Here is a 25,863-nt window from a genome sequence, read left to right on the forward strand (position 1 = left end):
TGCTAAGCAATTACTTTAACAAAACACAGAGGAATCTGTTGATGATACTTTAATGTAATCAAAGGAACTTTTCATCTTCACATTCCTGTCATTCATCTGTTGGTTGTGGTTTTGATAAAACCTTCTAGCACCTGCTAAAATTACTGGGACATTAATCATTATGACTATTATTTTGCGCTCCCCTTAATTTTTTATTGGCACGCTTGGTACAAAGGATTTATAAAAACACATTAACTCTAGGTGTTCCAAGTAACACCAAACGCAATGGAAAACGGCTGTAGTTAGACAGAATCTGATATCAATTGGTTATAGGAACTTTTTGAAGTTATTTCACAGGGAGTTCTTTATATGTCTTACTTATTCTAAGGCAATGTGCTTTTAGGAAATATGACTATGCATAGTTAATGTTGATACATTGTCATCACGAGGCCAACATTGGGTAAACAAAATATGGACTCACTTGGACCAGTACACTTACCCACACACTTCAGTGGTGTGGGTAAGTGTATATGTTTCTGTGAAAATATCTTAAATTAAACTTGCAATCATCATGTACTGTATGTCCAAAAAGATGTGCACATGCATGCAAGTGTCTGTGATTATGTGTGCGGGAGATACTCACAGTGTCTCCAGACTGTGTAAACCTTCAAAACACCTCGCATCCATACTCCGGATCTGGTTGTTATGGAGATGCCTGGAAAAAAGACACAAGTATTTAACTAGAAATCAGAAATCACTTTCTCAAAAAACGTTTTGACACTACAATCATCACTGCCCTCAAAGAAACAAATATGCAGAAACTCAGGAGAACTTTTAGTCAACTCACAGTACGACAAGGGCGGAGAGGTTGGTGAATGCATAATCTGGGATATGTGTGATCTGGTTGAGGGCCAGGGTCATGGCCTGCAGGGAGGGCAAAGAGTCTAGGGCCGTCACCGGGATCTCTGTGAGGGAGTTGTCGTCCAACCACAGGTGTCTCAAGGAGCGGACCCCTCTAAAGGCCCCAGCCGGAACCTCAGACAACAGGTTAGCATCAAGACGCCTGCAGGGTGAAGGAAACCGAGCTTAGCAAGATAATCACCAAGTCTAAGTACTGTATGTTTGCGTTTGTGCATGTGTAGCTGACTGTGCTTATCAAGGATTAGTGTTTATGTGTCATGGCATTGAAACACTTTGGCTTCCAGGAAGGTTATTAGGAGAATTAGACATCTTTCATTCTCCTTCTTTCATCTTTGCTGCGGCATCTTAGAAGCTCCTCTTTATTATTTATTCCCATGCTAAATAAGCTACGTACGTCTAGCTCCACCTGTACAGGCATGTATGAAATGTAAGATGAGAAAAAATGCATATTAAGTGTGTAGGAACTGCTGTAACGGGCCTGTTTTATTCCACCTCATTTTATCACTGTTGCGTAACGCAGACTTTCCTCCATGCCTGGAAATTGTAATGATAGATGGAGGGGGGAACAGTCGTAGGCACATCTTCAGCTGTTCCTCCCTCCTTTACTCTTTCCATTGAAGTTCCGCTCTCGCCATCAGTTCCATCACTAATACACAAACACAGCATCAGACACACATGCACTTTCATCTCTCCAACCATACCAGACCTATCGAACCTTTGTCCCCTCTCTCTCTTGATGCTCTCAACCCACAGGCAACAAGAGTGGACTGTGACACACACCCCCCACGTAAATGCACACATGCATACAGACTGTCCATAGTGATGAATGATCCCCTCAGGGCTGAGTTGACAGGCTGAGACCACTTCCTCTCGCTATTCTTCTTTCTTTGGCCCTTCACACTCATTCATTAATCTCCCTTTCCTCCCTCCAGGCCCCTCTCACACTCACGTTTTGTTTCTTACATCTTCATTCTTGCACTGCCAGCCGCTGCAAAGCCGTTTGCGTCTTACTTCTTAACTCTTGTTTCGCCTTTCAAACATCCTCCCTTACAGTATCTATCTTCAACTGTGGTTCTTTCATGCTGGTGCTCCAGCTCCTCTTAAGTCTCCTCACCCCTTGGAGGTTTCACCAAACAAACAGCATCATCAAAGTGAAATCTGAACTTGAACTTTGAACTCTTGGCTTTTCTCCCCAGGGAAATGTTCCATCAGGAGAGGCATATGTATACACTGGCAGATGCTCGCACACAGGGAAACACCCTCTAGCGTACATGTAAATATGCATGAATGGCTTCAAGAAATGTTCATCTTGTCTACTTCCTGAGCACACATTTTTTGCCATGCTTAACATCTTTCTTGTGTATCCTGTGCACCCCAACTGTGGACATCGTTTGTCCCTGACCCAAATCGCAGGATGAAAGCTACGGAAGACCCTTCAACTTTCAGGTTTGTTCTCCAGGGCAAAATAATAATTGCTCCTCTGGGTGGACCTGCCAGGTCTCCAGAAGGTCCAGACAGAACCAGGAATGTTCCACAGAAGCCAATAAAGCAGCAACTATTTCCTGTCCATCACATCAAAGTCTGAGGTACGATTACGAGAGAGAAATAGAGACAGAAGAGTATGTTCTCATAAGAGATCCAGGATATCTGTGGTCTTGCCTCCTCTTGTTCAATTCTCCACATGGCCAACATTTTATACTACAAGGAGCCTGAAGGAGCGTGGTTCACTACCATTGTGTCAAACCTATAAAAATAAGGTTACTCTGATAAATGTGGCTTGTGGAATTCCTGGTGATGGTTGTCATGGCTAAGTGGTGATTACGCTGCTTAACCCGTGGGCTGGGACACAAAACAAAAACACTGTCTGTCCCCTCATGATTGCAACAACAACACTAAACACTGGGTTGGTATTCAAATCTTTAAAATGGTGATACCATTGTCTAGATCCCCCCTCATCCCTGCTGACAAAAGGCTTTTGGCCCGAATCAGGACATCATTTATGTTTAGATAGAAGCCTGCTAAGTGTATTTATACCAACTTTCAAACCCATGTGCTGTCTCAGGTGATGACTCTCTTTCTTTTTACCTGCTGTGCTTTATGTCAGTGAGAACCGCCGACAAGCTTCACTCTCCGAAGCCTTTCCAGTAATCTTTCTCTTTCTCGCAAGCTTATCATTACTGTAATGACAAGGTGTGTGTGTGTGTGTGTGTGTGTGTGTGTGTGTGTGTGTGTGTGTGTGTGTGTGTGTGTGTGTGTGTGTGTGTGTGTGTGTGTGTGTGTGTGTGTGTGTGTGTGTGTGTGTGTGTGTGTGTGTGTGTGTGTGTGTGTGTGTGTGTGTGTGTGTGTGTGTGTGTGTGTGTGTGTGTGTGTGTGTGTGTGTGTGTGAAGAAATTGAAAGACCACACACACACACACACACATGCTTGTGCAAACACATACACATAGATTGAAAACAGACAGAGACATCATTATGAAGTTAGACATACACTCACACAGGGACATCCTGAGCCATAGCGGCTGCTCGTAGCAGGTATAGGTCCTACAGTATGTGTGTATAGATTTGAGTGTGTTTGTGTGTACGTGTGGTTACAGACTCAATGATTGTGTTGAAGGAGAGCAGGCCTGCTTAATACCAGACAGGGAAACGTTGTAGGTGGTAGAGGAGTAACATGTGCACACCCCCTCTATGTAACTCTAGCAATTTGAGTGTGTCTGCGTGATGAAGGAAACGGCTTTATGGATATTTACAAAGAATTATTAATTTGGAAAGCAGGGATGTGAAGTACGTGTGCGGTACAAAGTTGGGAAAGACGGGAAGGGGGTGAGGAATTACAGATGAGGTGGTCCACATGCATCCGCCCAAACATTCTCGCTGACACACACACATACACACACGTTCAGTGACCCCACATATGAGACAATTATGCCACCAAACACTCTCATTAGCCAAGGGGATAGCAGTGTGGGTGGTGGGAGAAGAACGGAGGAGAGGAACGGAGGAGGAAGAGAGAGGGAATTGATGGAAAATGGGGTTGTTTCACAGCTCATTGGAGATGCTCTCCCTGGCCTGCAGTGTCTGCTGTTTCCCTCATGGCTTCCAGATGCTACCATGAACTGCACTGACACAGTCTGTGACTCCTACCGTCAGTGCAGAAGTATTGGGGTATGGTCTGTAATATGTCAGTGGTACTCTATACCTGCACTGCGGTTACAGCTGGGATGAGTCTGTGGGTGGCCAGGGGATGTTTCATTCCCTGCTAGATGAGGTAGAGAAGCGCGATTAGTGTGTGTGTGTGTGTGTGTGTGTGTGTGTGTGTGTGTGTGTGTGTGTGTGTGTGTGTGTGTGTGTGTGTGTGTGTGTGTGTGTGTGTGTGTGTGTGTGTGTGTGTGTGTGTGTGTGTGTGTGTGTGTGTGTGTGTGTGTGTGTGTGTGTGTGTGTGTGTGTGTGTGTGTGTGTAAGAGAGAACAACTCACAGGGACAGCAGGTTGGGTAGGTCCCATGGAGCATCATCAGGAAGTCTCTCCAGTTGGTTGTTTTGGAGCATCCTGAAAGGCACATTATTCAGTTTGTAGGTAATAGCTCTAAATGTGATAAAATGTACGTGGTGTGCGTGAGGGCACATCAAGCAGAACAAATAATTCCATCCTGAGGGAAATCTGACACAAGAAGGAAAGGGCCAGTGAAAGCTTGAAGAGAAGCAGAGAATGAAGGGTAGAAGGAAAGAGAAGCTCCTTGGGTGGGCTGCTGATGTCATTCTCAGAAGAATGGAGCAAAAAGCTAGGAGGAAGTGGGGAGCAAACAATACCCCTCTCTCTTTCCGCTCCCTCCCTCCCTCGCTTTTCCTGTCTTTTCCTCCCTCTTTCTTTGAAGTTTTGATCATCACCAGTCGTCTGATATTAGTTCACAAGGCGTGTAGTCTCCAGTGTACTGCTGTCAGTGGCGTTATGCCTTCATTGGGGCATTACCGTGTCTCAATAGCATCAAAAGTCTAAACAGTTTAACTTCTTAGTTTATGGTTATTACAGTATAACATCTATATTTTCTTTATGAATATAAAATAGCTCATAACAACAAATTCCTGCCAAGTAGGATAACATTTATAATTTGTTTTGTGATTTAATTTGTTTTCTTATAAGTCAAAGTGTATTCTGGGTGAAACACATATTTTCTTTAGTTACTAACATGGCTCACTATGTCATAGTGAAGTGTATTTGACTATAGCCTCCTTTGTAATATACAATTAGTGCTTCTGGGACGATCATGCCATGATAAATACATTGAATTTGGTCTATTTCAAAGACAATTCCCTACAGAGAGCATCACTGTACTCCACTATGTGTTCATAAGCTCCTGTGTGTTCTCATGCATGCTTGTGTGCATGAATGTGTCCACAAGGACCTTTTGGGTACCGTACACGAGGTCAGCGGTCCATTTGTGTTTGACACGGCCTGACTCTAACTAATATATTGAGGAAGGAAACCAACAGCCCTGCGGTCAAAGAAACCGTCCAAAGTATGCTAGGGCGTTACAGTGTGAAGTATGAATGTTTGCAGACGTTTATACATTCAGGGTCTGTGTGTCCTTCTGCTGTAATGATAAAATAGCCCCATATTCATGGCTGGTTCACTCATTCTGTCTCAGTGAGTTTCACAACACAAGATGAAACCTGTGAGCCTGGTAATCTCCCTGATCCCTTAAAATTACAAACCACAATTCTTCTGCTAAGTTTATATTCCGTGGCAGGGCTTTCAAACTTTTCTCAGCAATGGTCCAAAGGTATTGAGGTGATTGCCAAGGATCATGAAAACCTCCCTAATACCCTTGTCTCAAACCCAGTAGAAACATAGCAGCCACTCATTATAGTCAGAAAGTGCCATGGCTTTTATGGTTGCTTTGCATTTTTGGGGGATTTAATGCTTAACGGCAGTGCTAACAGTCGGCGGCCATAGATCATAAGGCTATGATCATACTACGAGAAATGGGGTGTTAAGAGAACAGTTTTGAAAGATGTTTTTAAGTGATTATTTTAGTCACTTGCTGTAATCTCAGTGGGTGGTGAGGCTGGGAGGTCCCTGTGTTACACCTGTGTGTGTGTGTGTGTGTGTGTGTGTGTGTGTGTGTGTGTGTGTGTGTGTGTGTGTGTGTGTGTGTGTGTGTGTGTGTGTGTGTGTGTGTGTGTGTGTGTGTGTGTGTGTGTGTGTGTGTGTGTGTGTGTGTGTGTGTGTGTGTGTGTGTGTGTGTGTGTGTGTGTGTGTGTGTGTGTGTGTGTGTGTGTGTGTGTGTGTGTGTGAAAATGAAACAGGGCTTGGGAATGAGGGAACCAGCCCATAAACTTTAACTACATTTAATGATGCGTGGCCTGTGTGTTTTATTCAAGGCAGGAGCACAACTATATCCCCCCGCAATGCTAGAGTGGAACAACCCACTTGGGATGAGGACTGGACCACTAGAGTGTGAGAAGGTGGAAGAGTGGAGGATGTTACTTACAGAACTTTGAGGTTGTGGAGACCCTGGAGAGCGTGGCCTGAGATATACCTCAGCTGATTCCCTGAGATACGCCTGGGAGAGAGAAACAGAGATCAAAAAAGAGGAAATGAAATATGAAATATTAGAACACGCACAAAAAACATTACAAGTCTCTTAAGGAAGGTTTTGCCATTTGCTTTATTCTACGTTTTTGGATTGAGCTGTGATGTGACTTCATCCTTGTGTTCGTGCTCTGGGGTTACTGCTGGGGCAGTATGCAAATAACACTATTTGATTCCCTTCAGTGTGGTTGCCATTGGCCCAAAGCACACCCTGAAACCTTAACCAATCCTCGGAGCTCTGATGAGTGAAGAAAGACTGAATTGAATGAGACTGAGACTGGGTCAGCAAGTGCGGCCTGAAAGTATATTTGCTTGTGCGCATGAAAGCTTATGTGTGTGTCTTTATATTGTGTATACGATATATGCGCACATGAGAGCGTGTGTGTGCTATTTTCCATGACCTTGAAGTAAATTGGGCCCGTTCTGAGAGGCCTTGAGGACATAGAGGGAGAGAAACCACACACATTCACACAAGCAATCCAATCAGTTTGTTTATCAAACACAGCACCTAATGGTCATTTGTGAGTGTGTATAAGATGTCCAAATAAATAACATTCAGTCCAACAGTGTAACTTTCAAGGTCACAAGCTGGAAGCACAATTTGGACACATATTTGGTCTTCACAGCTTGAGACCACCCACGACCACCAACTTCTATTTAACACACACAAGTTAAAATGTACTGATTGACATCCTCCTGCTTACACCATTGCCCTGCAGGGGACATTTGCCTGACATTTTAGTCTTATGCTAAGCATCCTGTTTCTGGCTGACTTGTTCCATCAGTGCAAGGATATTGAAATAACGATAAAACACTCCTTTCCAAGCCACTATCATCCAGATGGTAACAGTCGACGGCTCACAGCAACTCCCTCTGACATCTGATACTCATGTCAACATGTCTCACGTATTGCAGTCAGTCTGTGCAGTGACAAACCACACTACCCCATCCGCGCCTGCCAGATCTCACACTCAGAGCAGTTCATGTAGAGCTGGTATTTATCAACACGAGCACACACACAAACCTGCATCGGCATACTATTATGCGACATGGGCTGATCGTTATCCAGGCTATTGTGGTGCCTTTTAGTCATGCCTTTCAAACCACAGTCAAAACAAATTCAAACCGACTTAGATAAAGTCACAAGATGTCTCAATATACATTTCACAGACATTGAGCACACAGATGACAGAGTTGATCTGCAGTGACTGCATCTCTCTGTCTTCACATATTATAATATGTATTATTATTTCAAAACAAAGGAATTCAATTTGCTCTCAAATCTGATTTTCAACTTGTATACTGCCTTTTTGTTGACGATAGCTGAAGATAGGTCTGCTACTTCAATACCATTTTAGTTCCGCTTTTGCAAAAACGGGTCACTGGGGACCATTTCAATAGCTACTTTTCCAGAGGTAACTGTTTCAATGGGTTTTGCTGAGGGCCTAATGCCAGTAAAATAGATCTAAGCATATTTCTAGACCTCTAGGTGGCTTGTTTTATTTCCTGTTCAAACACAATGATTAGTTGCTGACGTATTGGACAAAAAAAAGATATTATATTATTTCAGCGGGGTGATAAGAAGGGCCAGTAATTTAGAGTTTTAGAAAACAAACATTGTTGTTAAGGCGATGGTATGATGTGCATATCCTACTGCCAACCAGCCTTTCTCTATTACCGGCACTGTTGGAGCCAAAACAGAATTAGAATGAAATCATGTTTGTTTTTTTGCAGCCATCATTTATCAAATGGCTAATTATGTTGATAGTGAAGATGGATATTGACAAAGGAAAGAAATGTTAAAACGTTCTTGATAGACATCAACAGAACACTGGCACTTGCTACTGAACAACCGTTTCCATGATATCAGTGTGTGCATTTATGTGTGTACGTGTGTGTAAGGGATCGTACGCATGAGTGAATGTTCCCCACTTAGCCTCCTAGTCTTTCCACATCAATCTCATTCTAATGAAAGGCGCCTTGCTCTTGTCAAACCATGTCTCCAACAGTTTTTTCTTTTAAATTGATTTGGAGATGGTTAACATTTTTCTTGGCGCTTGAACTGCATTGATACAAATTCCACCTAAGCATTACTCAGCTGTATTGACATGGTTAATATATAAAATAACAGAGGCCAGTTTGTATTTCAAATGTATGAGAGAGTAGTGGGAGGGGTGGTATCAGACATGAGACCGCCCCGCTATGAGGTCTGATCAGTGATTATTCTATGTATCTCTATGTTCTATTACCTCAAAGTAATAAACAAAAAACAGAACAAAGACTTAGACAGCAGAGTAAGCATCATATGTTGGGATACTATCTTAGATAATGATAGGACATCAAAGTGGCAGCATGGTGGCTGATAGGAGTCAATGATGAAAGCAGAAGTCGAGAAGAAACAGGTCTTATCAGAGAGAGGGCTGTGTGTGGGTGTGTCTGTAAGTACATATTTATGTATGACCTTTTTCACCCTTGGTCCATCAATAGCAATGTTATCCCTCCTTCTGTTCGGAGTTCCAGCCTAAGGGTCAACCACTTAACCTGGGGTTAACCTCTGAAATTACTTGAGTAAAATATAGACATGCGGTAATTTGTGTGTGTAGGTGTGTTTTTATGGGTACGTGTTTGTGTGAGAGAAAGAGTCAAGCACACAAAAAGCAATGTTGGCAACGCTAAAAGGAAAAGTTTTAATTGACCTAGATTGTCCCAGCTGTGTGGTGCACCTGGAGTATCGAGAGAGCCAATATTGTAAACCCTTAAACCTCGCCTACGTTATACTGCTGGCCTGTGAGCAGGCAATCTCATCACCTAGAGGAAGTCGAGCAGGGCAGTGCTGGCCTCTACTCTCCACTTCTCTCATCTTACATTTGGATTTCATTTGTTGAGAGTGCCTGAGTGTGCTCGCAATGGGCTGAATGGATATTCCAGAGTCTCAGTCTTGAGCTGATAACGGGAGATTGCACCATATTCCACGCACTTAGGCTGTAAGATCATGCGTCAAACAAGCCAAGGCCAAAATTGATGGGGTTAAAAAATCCAGTGCGGTTTATTTTCCTGTCAGGACACTTTAAATGGACTTATTTAATTTCTGTATTTAGGTGAGTGATGGCTACAGATAATTATAAGATGAGCATGACAGACTCTAACTAAATGGCTAATTATGATGGTAATCAAAGAAAAAGGGCAAAGTGAAATGAGATTTCCAGAGGTACGAGCAGCCAGTACTTTGATACTGATGATAGGTGGAGAGCATGATTGCCTTCTAAATTGTTTTCAGGAAGGGCAAAAGTTTCTCTGCTCGTTCCAAGATGCAATTAGATCGGGAATAGATCTTTGATACTGTGAAACATTTAAAGAGAGGGGATGTCTTTGATTTCTCAGGTGGATGAGTAACCCTGCTCTCACTCTGAGGGAATTGTTGCCCTCTCATTAATCCATAGACATGCAGTCTGACTCTGTCGCCTCTCTTCACGCTCAGTCTGACTGAGAGTTGTGTGCAGGTTTGTGTGTTTGAATAAATGGCAGATACCCTGATCAAAGCGTTAAATGAAGGCTTAATGAGAGGGATCTGAGATCAATAGAAGGATGTAGAAATGATTAACTGGTAGAGAAAAGGCTGGAGGGAGGGTTGACACTTCTTATTATCAATATCAATGCGTCAATGTATCAAAGCAAGGTTTGCTACCTGTTCATTTAATTACTTCAATTGAGGTTCAAAGGGATTAGCCTTGTGCATTTTGATACTATAGAAATGAAAATTAACCGAGGAGATAATTGGTCTCATGATACAGTTTACGTTTGTGAGCGGAGCTTCAGAAAAACACTCTGTATGCAGCTCTTAAGACTTTATTCCCTCTCCTTCCCATAGTGTAAAACAGGATGAAAGCTGAACTTCTTGCCAAAAGCAGATTTATATTGGTTTATAGAAACATGGAGAGGGTCCAAAAAGGAGAAAAACTATGAAAGGCAGTGACTTCAGCTTGCCATAGCCTGCAGTCAAATGGATATGGGGGGCTGCAGAAATGAATTGAAAAAGAGGGAGGTAGAGCACAACATCAAACCATTTATTACTACCAGTCACAACATGCCTAGCCCTTGCCTCTCCCTGTGCTACTAACAAGTGCTGCAGACCCACATCAAACACTTTAGCCCTCACACTGACCGTGTTTGTTTGTTTGTTTGTTTGTTTAGAGCGTCGTTTTGTTTTTCTAAGGGCTGTAACTTGAAGTTGTAATGTGTTAACCATAGCCTGATATGCTTCATCCCTCTAAACTTCCTAGACGTGAGTGGATGTCAGAAATGGGCTTTTTCCTGCCTTGGAACATCATCATTGTCTCAGCATGTTTCCAAAAATGGTCAGCCGGCTATAAAATTGGCTTTAGGGCAGGAACATCCTCTTTGGAAGAGTTACAAAGCAACAGAACGTCTCCATAAAGTGTCAGAACATGAGACCGATACAGAGGAAGCAAGATCAACGGGGCTGTAAAACACTGGGAGGATTGTCTCTGGACAAACACTTCAGCCGCATCCAAGACCCCCTCCCCCCTTTTTTCCTCAATGCAGGCAAATGTCAGCATCGGTGTTCAGCATCACCCTGTACTGTGTGGTTCTGATTAAAACTCCATCAGCAATATCTGCACTTTACCGTTTTTAAAAGAAAGCAAAAGTTGAGATCAGCAATTCATCACACAACAATAAATCCTGAATTTATTTCTCAAGAATGTGAGGTGTCACAAAACGTCCTTGCTCTGCTTCCTGCGGCTTAAAGTCAACTGAATAGTTATGCAGCTAACCTTTTACTTTCATCATCATTAGCTCATGCCTCACAGGATGCAGCTGCAAGAATTAGCAAAGAAAACAGCGGACTGTTCAAACACCCCATACGCACGCATGCACACACACACACACACACACACACACACACACACACACACACACACACACACACACACACACACACACACACACACACACACACTGCAGGCTTCAGAAGTAAAAGAATCAGGTGAAGGCTGACTTGCACATATTCACACCCTCAGGGCATATCTGTGGGCAGCCTTTGTTAAACCTAGACTAAGCTGAGTGGTGGAATAAGATATTGTCCAAGTCGACCGAATAAACCAGGGGTATTCAACTAAAATTCAACAAGGTCCAGTTAGAGAAAATCTCCCCATGCAAAGGTCCGGAACATCAAAATGTCGAAGTTGCTTTATGAATTAGTGTGATATATATTGAAGTAGCCAGTAGCTTTATCAACGTCTGCATGTAATCAACAACTAACTGCCAATCAAATAAAGAAAGTACAAAAACAACAATATTTATTGTCAATTAACATTGAACTATACAGATATACAGTAAAATACTTTGGATATGTGTAATGTTCCTCTCGGGCTGCATTTCAAAATAAAATAGAGAAAATAAATAAAATAGTTTTTGAAAATATGTGCATCTTAAAAGTGCTTAATTTTAGATAAATCAAATAAAGTGTAGCAGCAGCTTGAGTTTCCCTTTTTCTTTGTTAACCGTTTCACTTCATGACTTAACTGTTTCAGACGATTATAGAACAATATCAGTCTTTACACATCATAACAATTGAACAGTTTTAAAGTTTCTCTTCCTCTCCATCTTATATTTCAGTCCCTCACTCACTTTGTTTTAATTCAGTGCGAGAATTGAGCTCGAGCTTGTCCTGCCAGGAGTTTGTAAATCTGGGCTGAAATGGTGTCAGGGCCGTTCTCATACACATGCAGGTGCTTTTTGGTTAGCCTCGGTTAGCCTGCGCTGGAACGATATTTCGTTTTTTTTTGGTGGACTGATCATATTGGGCTCTGAGACTGCTTATTTTTTGTGACCTCGGTTCTGACTTGAGAGGGAATGTTTGGTCAAACACTTTGTGTTTTGTCTCATAGTGGCGTTTTGGCCCTTTTAATGAGCGACACGGTCTCTGAACAAATGAGACATACTGGTTCTGTGCTCCCAGTGGGCAGGATGAACATGAATGAGTCCGTCCACTTAGGTCTAAAAGCTCTGTTCTCACTGTCCACTTTCCTCTTCTTGGAGAGCGCCATGTGTAATTATTTGTCTCTCCCTGTCTGCCGCTAACACGCCTGTTCACTCTCCTCTCCGCTTCTCTCCCTGTATCGCTAATTATTCTCTTCACTCACTTTCCTCTCCGATTCTCTCTGCCGTTCTCTCATCTCTTCTTTTGTGTTTCTCTCCCTGTATCGCTCACTCGTCTCTTTCGCCCCTGTCGGCGGCGGTTAACATAAAATCGCCCCGTCAAAATTGAAATCCCCTATTAATGTATTGATTATAGGTCCGGGTCCGTATAGGTCGGCGTCTGTGTCCGGATCCGGACCGCGGTCAGCCTGTTGCCGACCCCTGGAATAAACTGTTCAAAAAGTTTTGATATGGCTTGTGTGCTTTCATCAGCCCTGTGAGAGTGTAACCAATACCTTCCACTTTTTGAAAGTACTGACCAAATCTAAATATTGAAGTCAAGGAATGTTCAACACAAGCTGAATAAAACTCTTATTCTTTTTTTTTATTATAACAAATTGTTTAATTTGTTACCAGCCAAAAAATGTATAAACAAGCATATCTACTTTGGTATTTAACTCACTTAGGGTATTGGCAACAATGTCAAAACATTTCTCATGATACCCAATTGTACTCATAATGCTACATATTAAGAAAAACACAAAATATTCCCTCATTTCATGTTCCCCAATCCTGTCCTGAACTTCTCCTTTAATGTGTTGTTGGTCTTGGCAAAGGTTAGTGTCTACGTGTGTACTGCTCCTGCTGAGCTGTCCAGCTGAAACAAAGTCAAGAGGTGGGGGGGCAAGAAAGCAGCGGCTTGGAGGCTGAGCACAGAACTATGCTCTCTAAACACTTTTAAGACCATATATTCACTCTCTGCGTGAATATCAGGTTCCCTTTGCCTCCTTCCTTTGTGCAGCCATCCCAGGATCTTCTAGTGTATTGCTGCAGGCAGTTTCTTGGTAGGAGAGATCACATACAGGCCAGAGTCATTAATCCCCATCACTGAGGTCTGTGCGTATCAGCGGCTCAGGGAATTACTGTTTCTTGTCATGTGTGAGTTGTGACGATGGAGTTTTATTAATAAAATGTGAGTTGAGGGATTTCGTACTCACAGTTCTGATAACAGGTGCAGTCGGTGGAAGGCTCTGGGCTGGATCTCGCTGATGTTGTTCATACTCAGATCCCTGGGGAGAGTAAAAGGGGAACGTCAGTATAAAAGTATCCATCAGTGTATACATTATCAATGCTCCTTGAAGATGCATGGGGCATGTAAAATTACAAATATTTAGAATGCGTTTTTCACATGGCAATCAATCGCCAAGAATGGGGAGTAGTACGCAGAGAGAGGTTAGAGGGTTAGGTAGAGAAGATGAGAGGGAGGAGAGGGAGATGGAGAAGAGAAATGTTCCCCAATGAATCATTGTAAGCAGCTGTAATTTCCTCCTCGTCCCAGTGATTCTTTCTCTTTTCCAGATGTCTCACTCTACCTTCTCTCAGATCTGACCCCTCCATATCTATCTCCCTCTCCTTTCTTCCTCCTCAGGTTTCTCAAGAGACCACCCTCTTCCCCTTTTGTTCATAGCTGTAACGTAGACGCACTCCATTTCTCTGCCTCTGACACACACTCTGACGTGAAAGGGTGTGCTGTGGGGCAAGTGTTGACGCAGCTGCGTTGCGGTCAAAGAGGTAGAGGTGCAGGATGCTCAAATACATGCATACACACACTCAGTGAGTGAATTATTCAATTCACACATGAAAACTTGGGATAATATGAGGACAACTTATGTGTCAGCCTCTGGTAGAAAACATACATAACCTTGTAGCCCCAGTCATGTAAGGTCATCTCTTTGATAAACACAATGAAAGCAAGAGGTGCTACGTCACCCCTTCTTAGCTTTCACAGCCCTTGGGGTCTCGCATGAGTTTTCAAGAGTGAGGATTGTATGTGCATGTGTGTTTGCGTGTGTGTGTATGACACTAACCATTGCTCATAAAGCCAGACCACCGGGCTAGCAAGTGTAAACTGTGCTCTCAGAAGCCTTTTGCAGTTGGGAGTTTTGACACACTCAATGTTTGTTTGTCGAGTCAGCCAAGCTGACAGGGGGCTGGTTGAATCTATCCAAAGGCATGATCTTTATTCAGCTTCAGGGGCGATGTGGAAAGAATACTGCATGGTTCACCAATTGTGGTGTATGAGTAGTCTGTCATTTTTAGGAGTTGTGGCCAGACAAATTCAGTATACCAACAGCGTGATACCCTGTCAAGCATAATATTTAACATCAGGATGTGGACCCCCGCTGTCACTTTGGGTCAGGAGGTATGTTCTTATGAAGGGGATGAGCTTTTAACTGTGTCCTTTCAATAGGATATTTTGTAAGTAAAATAATTACTGTATATAGCCTTTTTACAGGCTCTGCTGACATTGAATATTTTCCTTATGAAACCAGAATTTTGGCATGTTCATTTCACTTCACGGGAATTTCCTATTGCACATGCCCCCTCCTGGGAGGTCTGACTGCAGAGAAAGGGGTTCAAGGTGTTACTCTGGATGCTTTCGATCAGTGTTGAAGGGAAAATGGCTAATTCTCTTATGACCTTGCTCAGTAACAGAACCAAATAGGGCACTCTCATTCTACATGACCCGTTATTGACATAGATGCTAGTTTTTACCAGCATACCTCTGTATTGTCTGCATTTTATGTTCTGATAGGCCACTACAAGCAAAGGAGTGGCATTATACACATGTTTGCTGCGGAGAATTCTAAAGCATGTTGACAGCTGGTAATGCACCATAAAAGATCGCAATTTGCCAATAAAAGGAAAGGAGACCGCAAACAAAAGATGCAGTTTGCCAAGCACTCAAAAAATGCTTTTCAAGGAAACACACAATGCTGTGTAGTGTGAAAAATTCAATGAAGCCATGTGTCTTTTTAACAGAAATATACTTCACATGGCAATTTAAATAATGTTGTCTCATTAATGTCCATAGATTGCTCTTATCTAAACAATTTGTTTGAAAATATTGCAGTTAAATATGAAAGACGCATTCAAATTCAGCTACTCATAACGTGATTCATTACTTTTTTACATTTTCAACGTATGTATTTCATCAAAGAAACCATAAATGGAAAAATAAATTATATGTAATTTTATATATATATATATATATTTACATCCTTTTTCCTAAAGGAGTTGCTGACCTCAGGTTTCCATCTCAACACTAGTACTGTGGAGATTTCATGTAAATTATATATTTTTGTTTGTCCAATTTGGCACAATCTTCTTTGACTCAAGGCAGTAATTTGGGAATGAATGCAACAAGTGTAATGCACTACGGCTTGATTAAAGTCAGAGGTAAATATAAGTGATAACAAAGTTGTCATAGAGATGACACAGCCAGCAGTAATTGCACACCAATTTACATAATCAACAATGGATGACATCACATATAACACAGGAAGCACACAATCCCCTCACGGGGCCTCGAGAACAATACACATACACACCTTAATTCTATTCATTGTCGGTGTACTAATATTCTTCTGAGACAAATATTTATTGGAACATTCTGGGGGTGATCATTAAATCATAGAAACACACGCACCCATGCAGGCACACGCATAGGCAAAGACACATCAGCCGGCCTCTGGGGATGCGCCCAAGAATGGAGACACCCCTCCATTATCTGGTTCTGATTAAATAAGCCATAAACAAACGTTGTGTGAAGTCCATAACAGCAACCTCACTCAGACAGAATAAACACGCAGCAATGGAGAGAGAAAATGTTTAAAAATAAAGACGCACAGTGGTGAGTCATGGTGAAAGGTTGAATGCAGCTCATTTCTGCTGTGCTCTCCAACAAGCTCATTGGGAAGCCGGAGAGAGAAAGACATTTCTGCTGTGCAGGCCAAGGCCTCCGCTGACAACTTGACGTATCGTTGGAAGGCGCTGCGCTATGGCTTGTTTTTAAAATCAAATAACAGCTGTGGCTTTTTTAAACCATGATAATTATGATTGATGACTACCACATGTGTATTGTGTCGGCTGGCGCTGTGAGGTGCAGATATTTTCAGCGCAAATAAACGGCCGCTGAAGAAATTAGAAAGAGAGCGCTTAAAGATTTCGCAGTCTTTTGGAGTGTGGCTTTTGGGAGTTTCACAATTAGATTTGGGGTTTCAGTGTCCCCATTTTATTGGCAGAGGGGAGGGAGAATGAGTGCAAGTGTGTGTGTGTGTGTGTCAGTATCTCTGTGTGCAATATTTCTTCCATTTATAGGTGACTGCGGTGTGTGTGTGGTAACATGTCTGTCGCTCATTTTCACACCCCTATTGTTATCCAGTGAGCCGGCAGATGTGGTGGGTACAGTCAATGGTCGCTTTCACCACACACGGTGCATGGGAACAGATTGCTTTGAGGGAAATGATGGAAGTTCATGTGGTTCCCTTTCTTTCTTTTTCATAAGAGATTTCAGTAGGGAACCATTCTTCCTTATCTTGGCCATCACGGCGTCAAGAAAGCAGTCTGATATTGCTCGCAGGACAACACATCTTTCAATCAACACAGGCATACAGGCTATCTCCTCCCTTCAGATCTCCGTCGGCTGCTGAATGACGAACTAAAGACTCCTTAGCAATATTAGGAGCAGAGGATGCAGACATGGAGACCCATGCTCATCCCTCAACAAACACACTCCCAAATGTGCCTCTTAAATGTTCTTTTTATCCCCCTCCACTCTGAACCCGAGAATGACTGACAAAGCCCCCACTGATCTCTTTCTGAATTACATTTTCATGTGCCTGCATGTAATTGTGTGTGTTCAAGCACAGTAGCATGTGTACAATTGTGGCCAATATTGCAGCCATTGGAGGAGTAAAAGACAAAATTGGCATTTTTCCTTTCCTGTTTCCTCCATCGCTCCATGATTTGCAGATACATAATGTGCTCAAACTGATTTTATTCTGCTTTCTGCACAGTGTGCGCAAGATTGTGCGTGTGTGAATATAAGAGAGGAGGAAAGTTTGGCATGGTAAGAAAGCTAAAGTTCTTGATATTTGACTGTTTTATGTTGTGATTGATAGAGTACCCAAGGCAAGGAGCTTTTCTAAAAGGCTGAATAGAAGCATGAAGACGCAGAGCTACATTTCCATTCATCAGCCTTGGCCCTTTCTCTCCTATTCTCTTATGCCACTCTACCTCTCCCCATCAATGTTTCAAATTTCAACTGTAGCATGGGGTTACACAGTCCAGTAGTTGAAATAATGTCATTTATCATATTTCCCTCTTCGCCGTCAAAAGAACTACTGAAGTATCTTATCGGCTGTGTGATCAAAGGCAGTGTGGGTGTGAATGTGCCCCTAGCTCCATTGTAGCCACATTTAAACTGGAAGCTTTTCTGACAAGAGTTGGTTGATTTCGCTCAAAACAACTGGCCACATCATATGAAAAAAACACCCTTGTTTATGTTAATATGACTAACACACATCCAAACTACACCCGCAGGCACTCGTGCACACTCCAGGCTTTTGTGGGGTTGGATGATGGACCACCCTGGAAGAGTGAATATACCCTCACAGCAGGACAGATGCCATCAGCAGTCAGGTGTCCCTTTCTACCGTCACTGGTGAAATGTGTCTGTCAGACAAAGCTGTCTGGGAGCAAGCTGAGGGGAGATTGCTTGATACATTTTACTTTTGATAATACCACTGTCTCGAAGGTAAAACTAAATAAACTTGTATGGAGAGTTTCTGGCATGTTGCTCAAGCATAACATTGCAGGTACAGTACATAACAATGCAGCACAAGCATGTAAACAAAAAGCCTTACATTGTTGCCCTTGAGAAGGATGTTTTCAATGACGCTCTCTTACACACACACACACACACACACACACACACACACACACACACACACACACACACACACACACACACACACACACACACACACACACACACACACACACACACACACACACACACACACACACACACACACACACACACACACACACACACACACACACACACACACACACACACACACACACACACACACACACACACACACACACACACACACACACACACACACACACACACACACACACACACACATCACTTCGCAAGAGCCAAACCCTGAGGCCTTCCCTCTCACTTCCTTACCTGCTCCCTCTCTCTCTTTCTCCTTGTCTCCCTGCCAAACCCTTTCTCACTCGCTCAGGTTGAGACTCTCAGCAAACAAACAGCCAATAATGGCGGTAAGCTCTGCACCTTTGAAGGCGGCTTATCTTTGAGGAACATTAGAGTAATAGATCTTTAGTCAAAATCAACAACCAGAGCCTTGCCCAGAGGGCAGGAGTTCTGCATTAGCGGTGCTAGAGCCACACCTTGGCTGTCTTTTACTGTAACTATGACAGTAATGTCTTCAGTCGGATTCAGCCAGTCTGATCCTCTCTGCTTAGTGCTTTGAAACAGTTAAGGCCATGATGAAAGAGGATCTTTTATTCCACACAATGCAACTGGTAGTCAATGCTAGGGCGCCGCCTTAAACAGGGCCTAAATGGTTGTGTGCATTAGTGTGTGTGACAGAGAGTAGAGTGTGTGTGCGTGTACTGTGCGTAAGGGTGAGGTCTAAGTGTGTTAGCTTTTTTCTATCTGAATAGACTGACTGCTTTGGCATTTAGTTTCTCTCATGGTCACACATGAGCTTGCACACAAACACACACACAGGCATGCACACACACACACAAAGAGTCAGGAAGAAGGGTACAATGCTGTCCTCCCCTCCTCCTTCCTCTAAAGATGCGTTTTTTTTTCTCCCAGACTTCCTGGGAGGGGTACACTGCCCTTTGTGTCCAAAGGCACTCTCTCTTTATCTTTCCCTCTCTTATTCTCTCTTTCTCTCATTCACTGGGCACAAAGAGCGAGGGAGAGGGCGAGGAGAAGTCTTTCACCTGGACAAGGAGGGCCACGGGGAGGACTGGGCTACAAAAGAGCAGGGAAACAGAGAGGGAGGGAGGAAGGAAGAGAATAGAAGAGATAAGGAAACTGAAAAGGGAGATGCGTCTGTGTTTTTGTGTTCCCATGTTTTGTGCTGTTTTCCGCTCGCTGTGGTTTAGGGGAGACTGACAGGCGGATGTCTGGGTGGAGCGAGCGGCTGTTTAGTCTATGGCCATGTCATGGGAAGCATATTCATGCCCTCTGGGACTTATTCATCCCCTGGTATACCGCACACACACGTGTGCACACACACACTGTATGTCCACTTCTTGTCCTCCCACACAAACCCTGTCATGAGACGGAGAGGGGAGGGTGAAAGGTCAAGCACTTCAGTAATGGAACAGGAAGTGTTGGAACAGTCGGCACTACACAACATACAACTGCCTCCAACATGTGGACAAGACTGACAGGCAGCTGTTGTTGGTAGGACATAGCTTTGGAAGGCAGAAAGCATTCATACGTAGCCGTCCCCATAGTTCACTAATCTGTTGTTTTGGCTTTCATATATGATCGTACGTGACGTGCAGGAAAGCATATTTTTGTTTCATCCTCAATGGAAGATAATGGTTATTCCACACAATGAAATATTTGAATATCACAGGACTTGTCTCTGAAATGTGTTGGAAAAGGGTTACAAATTTCACCACTTTTCCACACATCCTGGAAAGGTATCTCTTACAGAGGTGTCCTTTCCTGCATGCTGATTCAAGGCAGATTCTCAGCAGTGGATACAACAGTAAATGAAACCCAATGAGTATTAGTGTCAGGCTCCATTATGACTTCATTTGTTTGAATGGCAGAAACAGGAGGACTCTGGAGCTAGTTAGAAGACTGCTCAAATCCACTTCTGGCACACTCCTATTTTACAGATCTATGAACAGCTCATCTGCTCCATACATTCAGCAGTAGCAACGGATAGCATCTAGATATGAACTTAGATCAGGACTTGATTAAGTCTTACCCCCATACCAATGAGTACATGTGGCTGCTGTTGGTTTAAAGAGATTTTGTTTGGCCTCTTGCCATGCATGTAAAAAGTCCAGATTTCCTCTTTTGGTCCTACTCAGACATGAAATAGAGACGTGAGTAAGTCTGGCTGCAGTTGCAGAGACTCTGCAGTGGAAGAATTCCCTCCAGCCTCCCTTTACGGCAGATGGAAAATACACCTGTAAGTTCAGTCTTAGTAAGAATTAAACTATTGTGCCATAGTGACCCAACTGCTGTTCCTGCATTCAGGTCAGTTTACTTAACTAAATTAAGAGTCCATAAGTAATCTCTTTTCTCTCCCTACTTCATTTAACTCTCTACCTTCTCTTTCTACATCTCTTTTTCCACCTGCGCAGTACCCCCATTTGGCTATGGCATGTGATGTTTGTGCCCTGAGGTGTGTGCACATGTGTGCGACATTTAAGTGTGTCTGTGATTGCTTCTTTGTTCCCTTTAGCTAACTCCCGCCCCAGTGGCCCATTCCCCTGATCTAATCCCTGCTACCATCGCTGTATCAGCACAGCTCTGTGGGACGCTTTGATGCTGCACAGGGGGATTGGCTAGGGCATTAACCATCATTAAGTCAGTATGTGCATCTGAGTGTGTCTGCAAGTAAGCATGTGTGTACGCACTTTCATGTTTGTGCAACCTTGTGTAATGTGCACACAGGGGTCTTTGGGTAGGTGTGTGTGTGTGTGCATTGTTGGAAAGGGCATTAAGTATCATTAGCTCTTACTAGTCATCACCTGCACACTGCCAGCCCAACATGAGCCACTTTAGTCAGCAAGCCTGGCTAGCGATCACACAGATAGGCAGACAGAGACAGACTGAGCATGTACAGGTACGGGGGGGAACTCTGAGAGCCATGTCCCACACGCACCGCTTTTGTCAATATTCTTCTTTATGTCCGGAGATCACTATTTTTTTCGTTTTAGTCTTCACTTTCTATTCCAGATATTTCACAAAAGTATGCAACTTATAGCACCAGAGCTAAGTGTTTGATAGAAGGAGGGGGAAAATGACAAAATTAACAAGCCAAACTCCATCTTCTTGCAGCAAGAGACACAACTTTAGGAGTGACAACCAATCTGCTCCTTTAAAGAAAAAAGATAAATATATAAAAATGTATGTGCTATCCTACTTTAGACATATACTATACACAAATGACAATTCGCAAAGTCACAGGTCATGAATGCACATGTGTATATGTATGTACACGCACTAGAGCAGTTAGGGACATTTGTCATGGCCTGGCCCAGAACTACACAATGCCTTCTCTGTAGTGGAGAAGAGAGGGCTAGTGCACTTGCACAGATTCATGCACACACTCACACACCAACATTCCCATGGATTCCCAGGGTTGGGAAGGGGCTGAATAGGAATCTGGGCCGTGCAGGCATTCTGAATCCTCTCAGTCAGAAGCAGCCCTTCACCCCTCAACCACGCGTCACACGGAGCGCATTCCTAGGCCCCGTGTCATACTTGCGTCACACTGCTATCACACGAAACTGACAGATTCATATTCAGTCACTTGGCACAGGCCTGACCCCAACAAATACCAACCACAGTTGTGTTCGATCCACATGCAGGCTCCTGTGCATACACTCTAAAAACACATTCTCCACTTTATTTTCCTGATCTTCACCTCCTCCACCCTAGTTCTCCTTAAGATCTTGTGTCGTGATTGCTTTCTACTTATTTATAAAGGACAGGATATGGAGCGGTAGAGCACACTATGGCCTCTGTGTCTTCCCTGCCTGCCGCTCCCGTAGGAATTGTCATTGTTTCCATTGTTGTCCTCTACCTGCCTACCTGCCGTCTGTCCCTGAGCGACATTTAAAAGCCTCCCAGGTTGCTCTCAGGAAACCACAAACCGCTGCACTATCCAACGCTAACTGCCTATCCCTTCTCTTCAACACCCTTTTGGCATAAATATCACTTTTGTAGCAAGGCAAAGCGGCTTTTCTGCTGGTGTTCACCGCTCAGTCCTCAGGGACTCTAGGAGAGAGACGAGCAATTGACACTTTAAGGTGAACACTTGCAGGAAAGAATAAGAAATAAAGGAAGGAGTGTAAAAGGCAAATGCTTGCAGAAAAAATCCCCTTTATGATACTTTACAGGTAAATATATAATCTATAATGACATACTGTATGTCACTGTTTTCTTTCTAACGCCTGTAACTCTGTTCCCCAACTCTGATCACAGCTGCTAGTTTGCTGGCCTGTATCCAGAGCACCTCCTCCCCCAACCAACACAACCACACACACACACACACACACACACACACACACACACACACCACACACACACACACACACACACACACACACACACACACACACACACACACACACACACACACTCACACCTTGAAAACATTTACCATTTGGCTTGGGTACACACCCTTTACTTTTATCACTTTGCTGCCCTGAGCTATAAGCATTCATTTAGATTCTGCAAGAGGCCCATTGCACATCAGTGATCATATATTTAGACTTAGCCATACATCACCAGCTTCAACACCTGCTTGAAACACTTTAGAAAGTTCACTTTATTTTCCTAGCCTTCAACACACACACACACACACACACACACACACACACACACACACACACACACACACACACACACACACACACACACACACACACACACACACACACACACACACACACACACACACACACACACACACACACACACACACACACACACACACACACACTCTCACACACACACACACACACACACACACACACACACACACACACACACACACACACACACACATAGTTGGGCAGCATGTATTCGTGTTTTTATCTAAAGCAGGAGGCTAGAGGACACAGGTGGGGAAAGGAGAATGGGGGGGGGACAGACAAAGGGGGAGGGGGATGTAGTTGAGGCGGGGGGGCTAACATAGACGTCTGGAGCCAGGACACTGATGCTGTAGCTGATAGCTGCTGCTCTCTGCCATTCTTATTTTTTGTTCATGTTTTCCTACTAAATCCTCCTCACTCCATTATTTCATTTTCTCTCTCTCTCCCCCCCTCTCTCCGTCTTTTTCTCTCTTTCAATTAGACATGATGTTTACAGTGTGACCCCCGGTCGCTCCTGATAGGAATCATGCCATCAACATAATGGCTAAATGACACGCACACGACTGTTACAGACACAGCCACCATACAGGGGAAGGGTGTTTGTGTGTTTGCTTAACCTATACTGAATTCCTAATTTTCCAGCACAGATTTTTTTTGTCACCAATTTTTTATTCTCACCTTTCTCCTCATCGGTTTTCACCCCTTTTCTTCATTATCCTTCTCTATTTTTTCTTACACTCTTGCTTCACCTCCACTTGCTTGAAGGAAAAAAAACCTCAGCAGTCTGGGTGGTCTTTGCGCACACACATACACACAAACGCACTCCTTGGTTTTCCTCAGTCTGGTAATGTGCTAGCTGTGGTTTCCTGGCCTCGGCCAAAACACTGTTAGAAGTTTGCCACACTCACCGCTACCACAAAGCATCACCTAATCGCTGCTCAACTCCAGTCCCAGACCGGACCCAGACACTCTTTTCCTCTTAAAAACACATGCACTCACTGATGACCACTGAAGGAAGTGTGAGATGTGTGAACATAACACCTGACAAGCTTAGAAACAGCCTATGTACAGGATATTACACCAGCCAGGTCATGAGCATATCAATTATCTCCAACATGATTACCAGCTGTGGCAGCATGGCTGAAATAGTTTTTGGACTTTGTGAGTCTGTGTGTGTCATCATGGCAAAATGTGGTCCTTGAGACACCTACTAGCGGGAACTACCACAGAAGCAGTTTTAAGTTATTTGCCAGGTGTTTATATGTCGGTCTGAGGACAGATTTTGAGACTGTTATAGCGTCCTCGATGTGTAATTGAGTGCAAAATTAAGTTGGAAAATTGGTGTGGTCCAATTGAGCGCACCGGAAGTAGTGGTGTAGGACAGGACATCCTTGGCATGCTGGTGTGTGCTCTAGTTAAAAAAAAAAAGTTTTGCCTCTAGTCGATAGCAGCAGACCGGTAAAGACTTAGTACATAGGACCGCTTTACATAGTGAGCTAACAGGGTTCCTGTCTAGTTCAATATTTGCTGTGAATATGTCTATCAGGGGGACAGCTGACTACTTCATTTGCTTCAAGCTAGCTTTTGCGACACTGAGGTACTTATTGTGTCACTGGAAAGCCATCTCCTATGACAAATAACCTTGCTTGCAGCTACACATAAAACAGCACCAATCCCTGCTGGCATACTGTATGCAGTGTTCTCATTCATCACATAGGCCTATTAACACACACGCACACTCAACCTGGCAGACACACACCCTTGGGCACTGTGTTTCCTCTCTAATCTGATATCAAAGAGAAGGTCTTTCAAAGCGTCTCAAATGACAGCTCATTTCATGTGTTGCCCACGGAAACGATTATTGTCATAAATCTCTACCTGCTCTGCTCTGAGTTGCTCGGAGCACTTTTGCCTCTGAATAGTTCAATTCAGAGGCAAAGTCAACCTGTGTTTGCTTCAGAGTTGCAATACAACTGTTTTTCGTTGATTAGTATTCCATAATGCCTGTTTGCAATGGGGTCATCCCAATGTGCAAAAAGAAACTAGGAAATAGAGTGAATCATGCATCGCCTGGATTGCCCTCACGGCCACTATAGCAGTTGTGCTCACTTTGAAGAGCTCTCCAATGACACGGGTGAATGATGTCATATGCTTTCACAGCGTTGTGTGGATGTGGTTTGTAATGTGGACGGTTCCCAAGCAAATCCCTGTGACCTCGGCAGCCTACAGTATGTGCTTGGAGGCTAATCCAGCCTCTACAGCACAGCGGGGCGTGCTGGACTCTTCCACAGATCCTGGTGGGGTTTGGACAGGCTCTCCGCTATTGTAACCTTTTATACTTCAGGACGAAATGAGAAACTGTACTTTTGTGTGTGTGTGTGTGTGTGTGTGTGTGTGTGTGTGTGTGTGTGTGTGTGTGTGTGTGTGTGTGTGTGTGTGTGTGTGTGTGTGTGTGTGTGTGTGTGTGTGTGTGTGTGTGTGTGTGTGTGTGTGTGTGTGTGTGTGTGTGTGTGTGTGTGTGTGTGTGTGTGTGTGTGTGTGTGTGTGTGTGTGTGTGTGTGTGTGTGTGGGGGGGGGGGGGGGGTTGAAGGGGAGGTTGTTTTTTTGTGTTTGATGATTTTTATCAGCAAGGCAAAAGAAAAATCTGTGATTCTCTTATCTTAATTTGTTGCGGCATCTCTCCTGCTGTCCCACATTCCCTTCTTCTCCTCTCCGCGGTGTGTGTCAGTGTGTGTGTGGGAGTGTGCG

General features: G+C 43.6%; 1 protein-coding gene across 1 annotated transcript in view; it reads right to left on the reverse strand.

The window, feature by feature from the left end:
* lgr6 (leucine-rich repeat containing G protein-coupled receptor 6) overlaps positions 1-25,863 on the reverse strand; it is a 37,443-nt gene that overhangs the window by 8,832 nt on the left and 2,748 nt on the right. Inside the window, exons 2-6 of the mRNA XM_079678164.1 lie at positions 13,647-13,718; positions 6,389-6,460; positions 4,375-4,446; positions 827-1,042; positions 623-694 (exon numbers count right to left, since the gene is read on the reverse strand). Of these exons, the coding sequence (XP_079534290.1) occupies positions 623-694; positions 827-1,042; positions 4,375-4,446; positions 6,389-6,460; positions 13,647-13,718 (504 nt within the window). The remainder of the gene's footprint in view (positions 1-622; positions 695-826; positions 1,043-4,374; positions 4,447-6,388; positions 6,461-13,646; positions 13,719-25,863) is intronic.

This window comes from Notothenia rossii (genome assembly GCF_949606895.1).
Source record: "Notothenia rossii genome assembly, chromosome: 4".
Classification (NCBI taxonomy): Eukaryota; Metazoa; Chordata; class Actinopteri; order Perciformes; family Nototheniidae; genus Notothenia; species Notothenia rossii.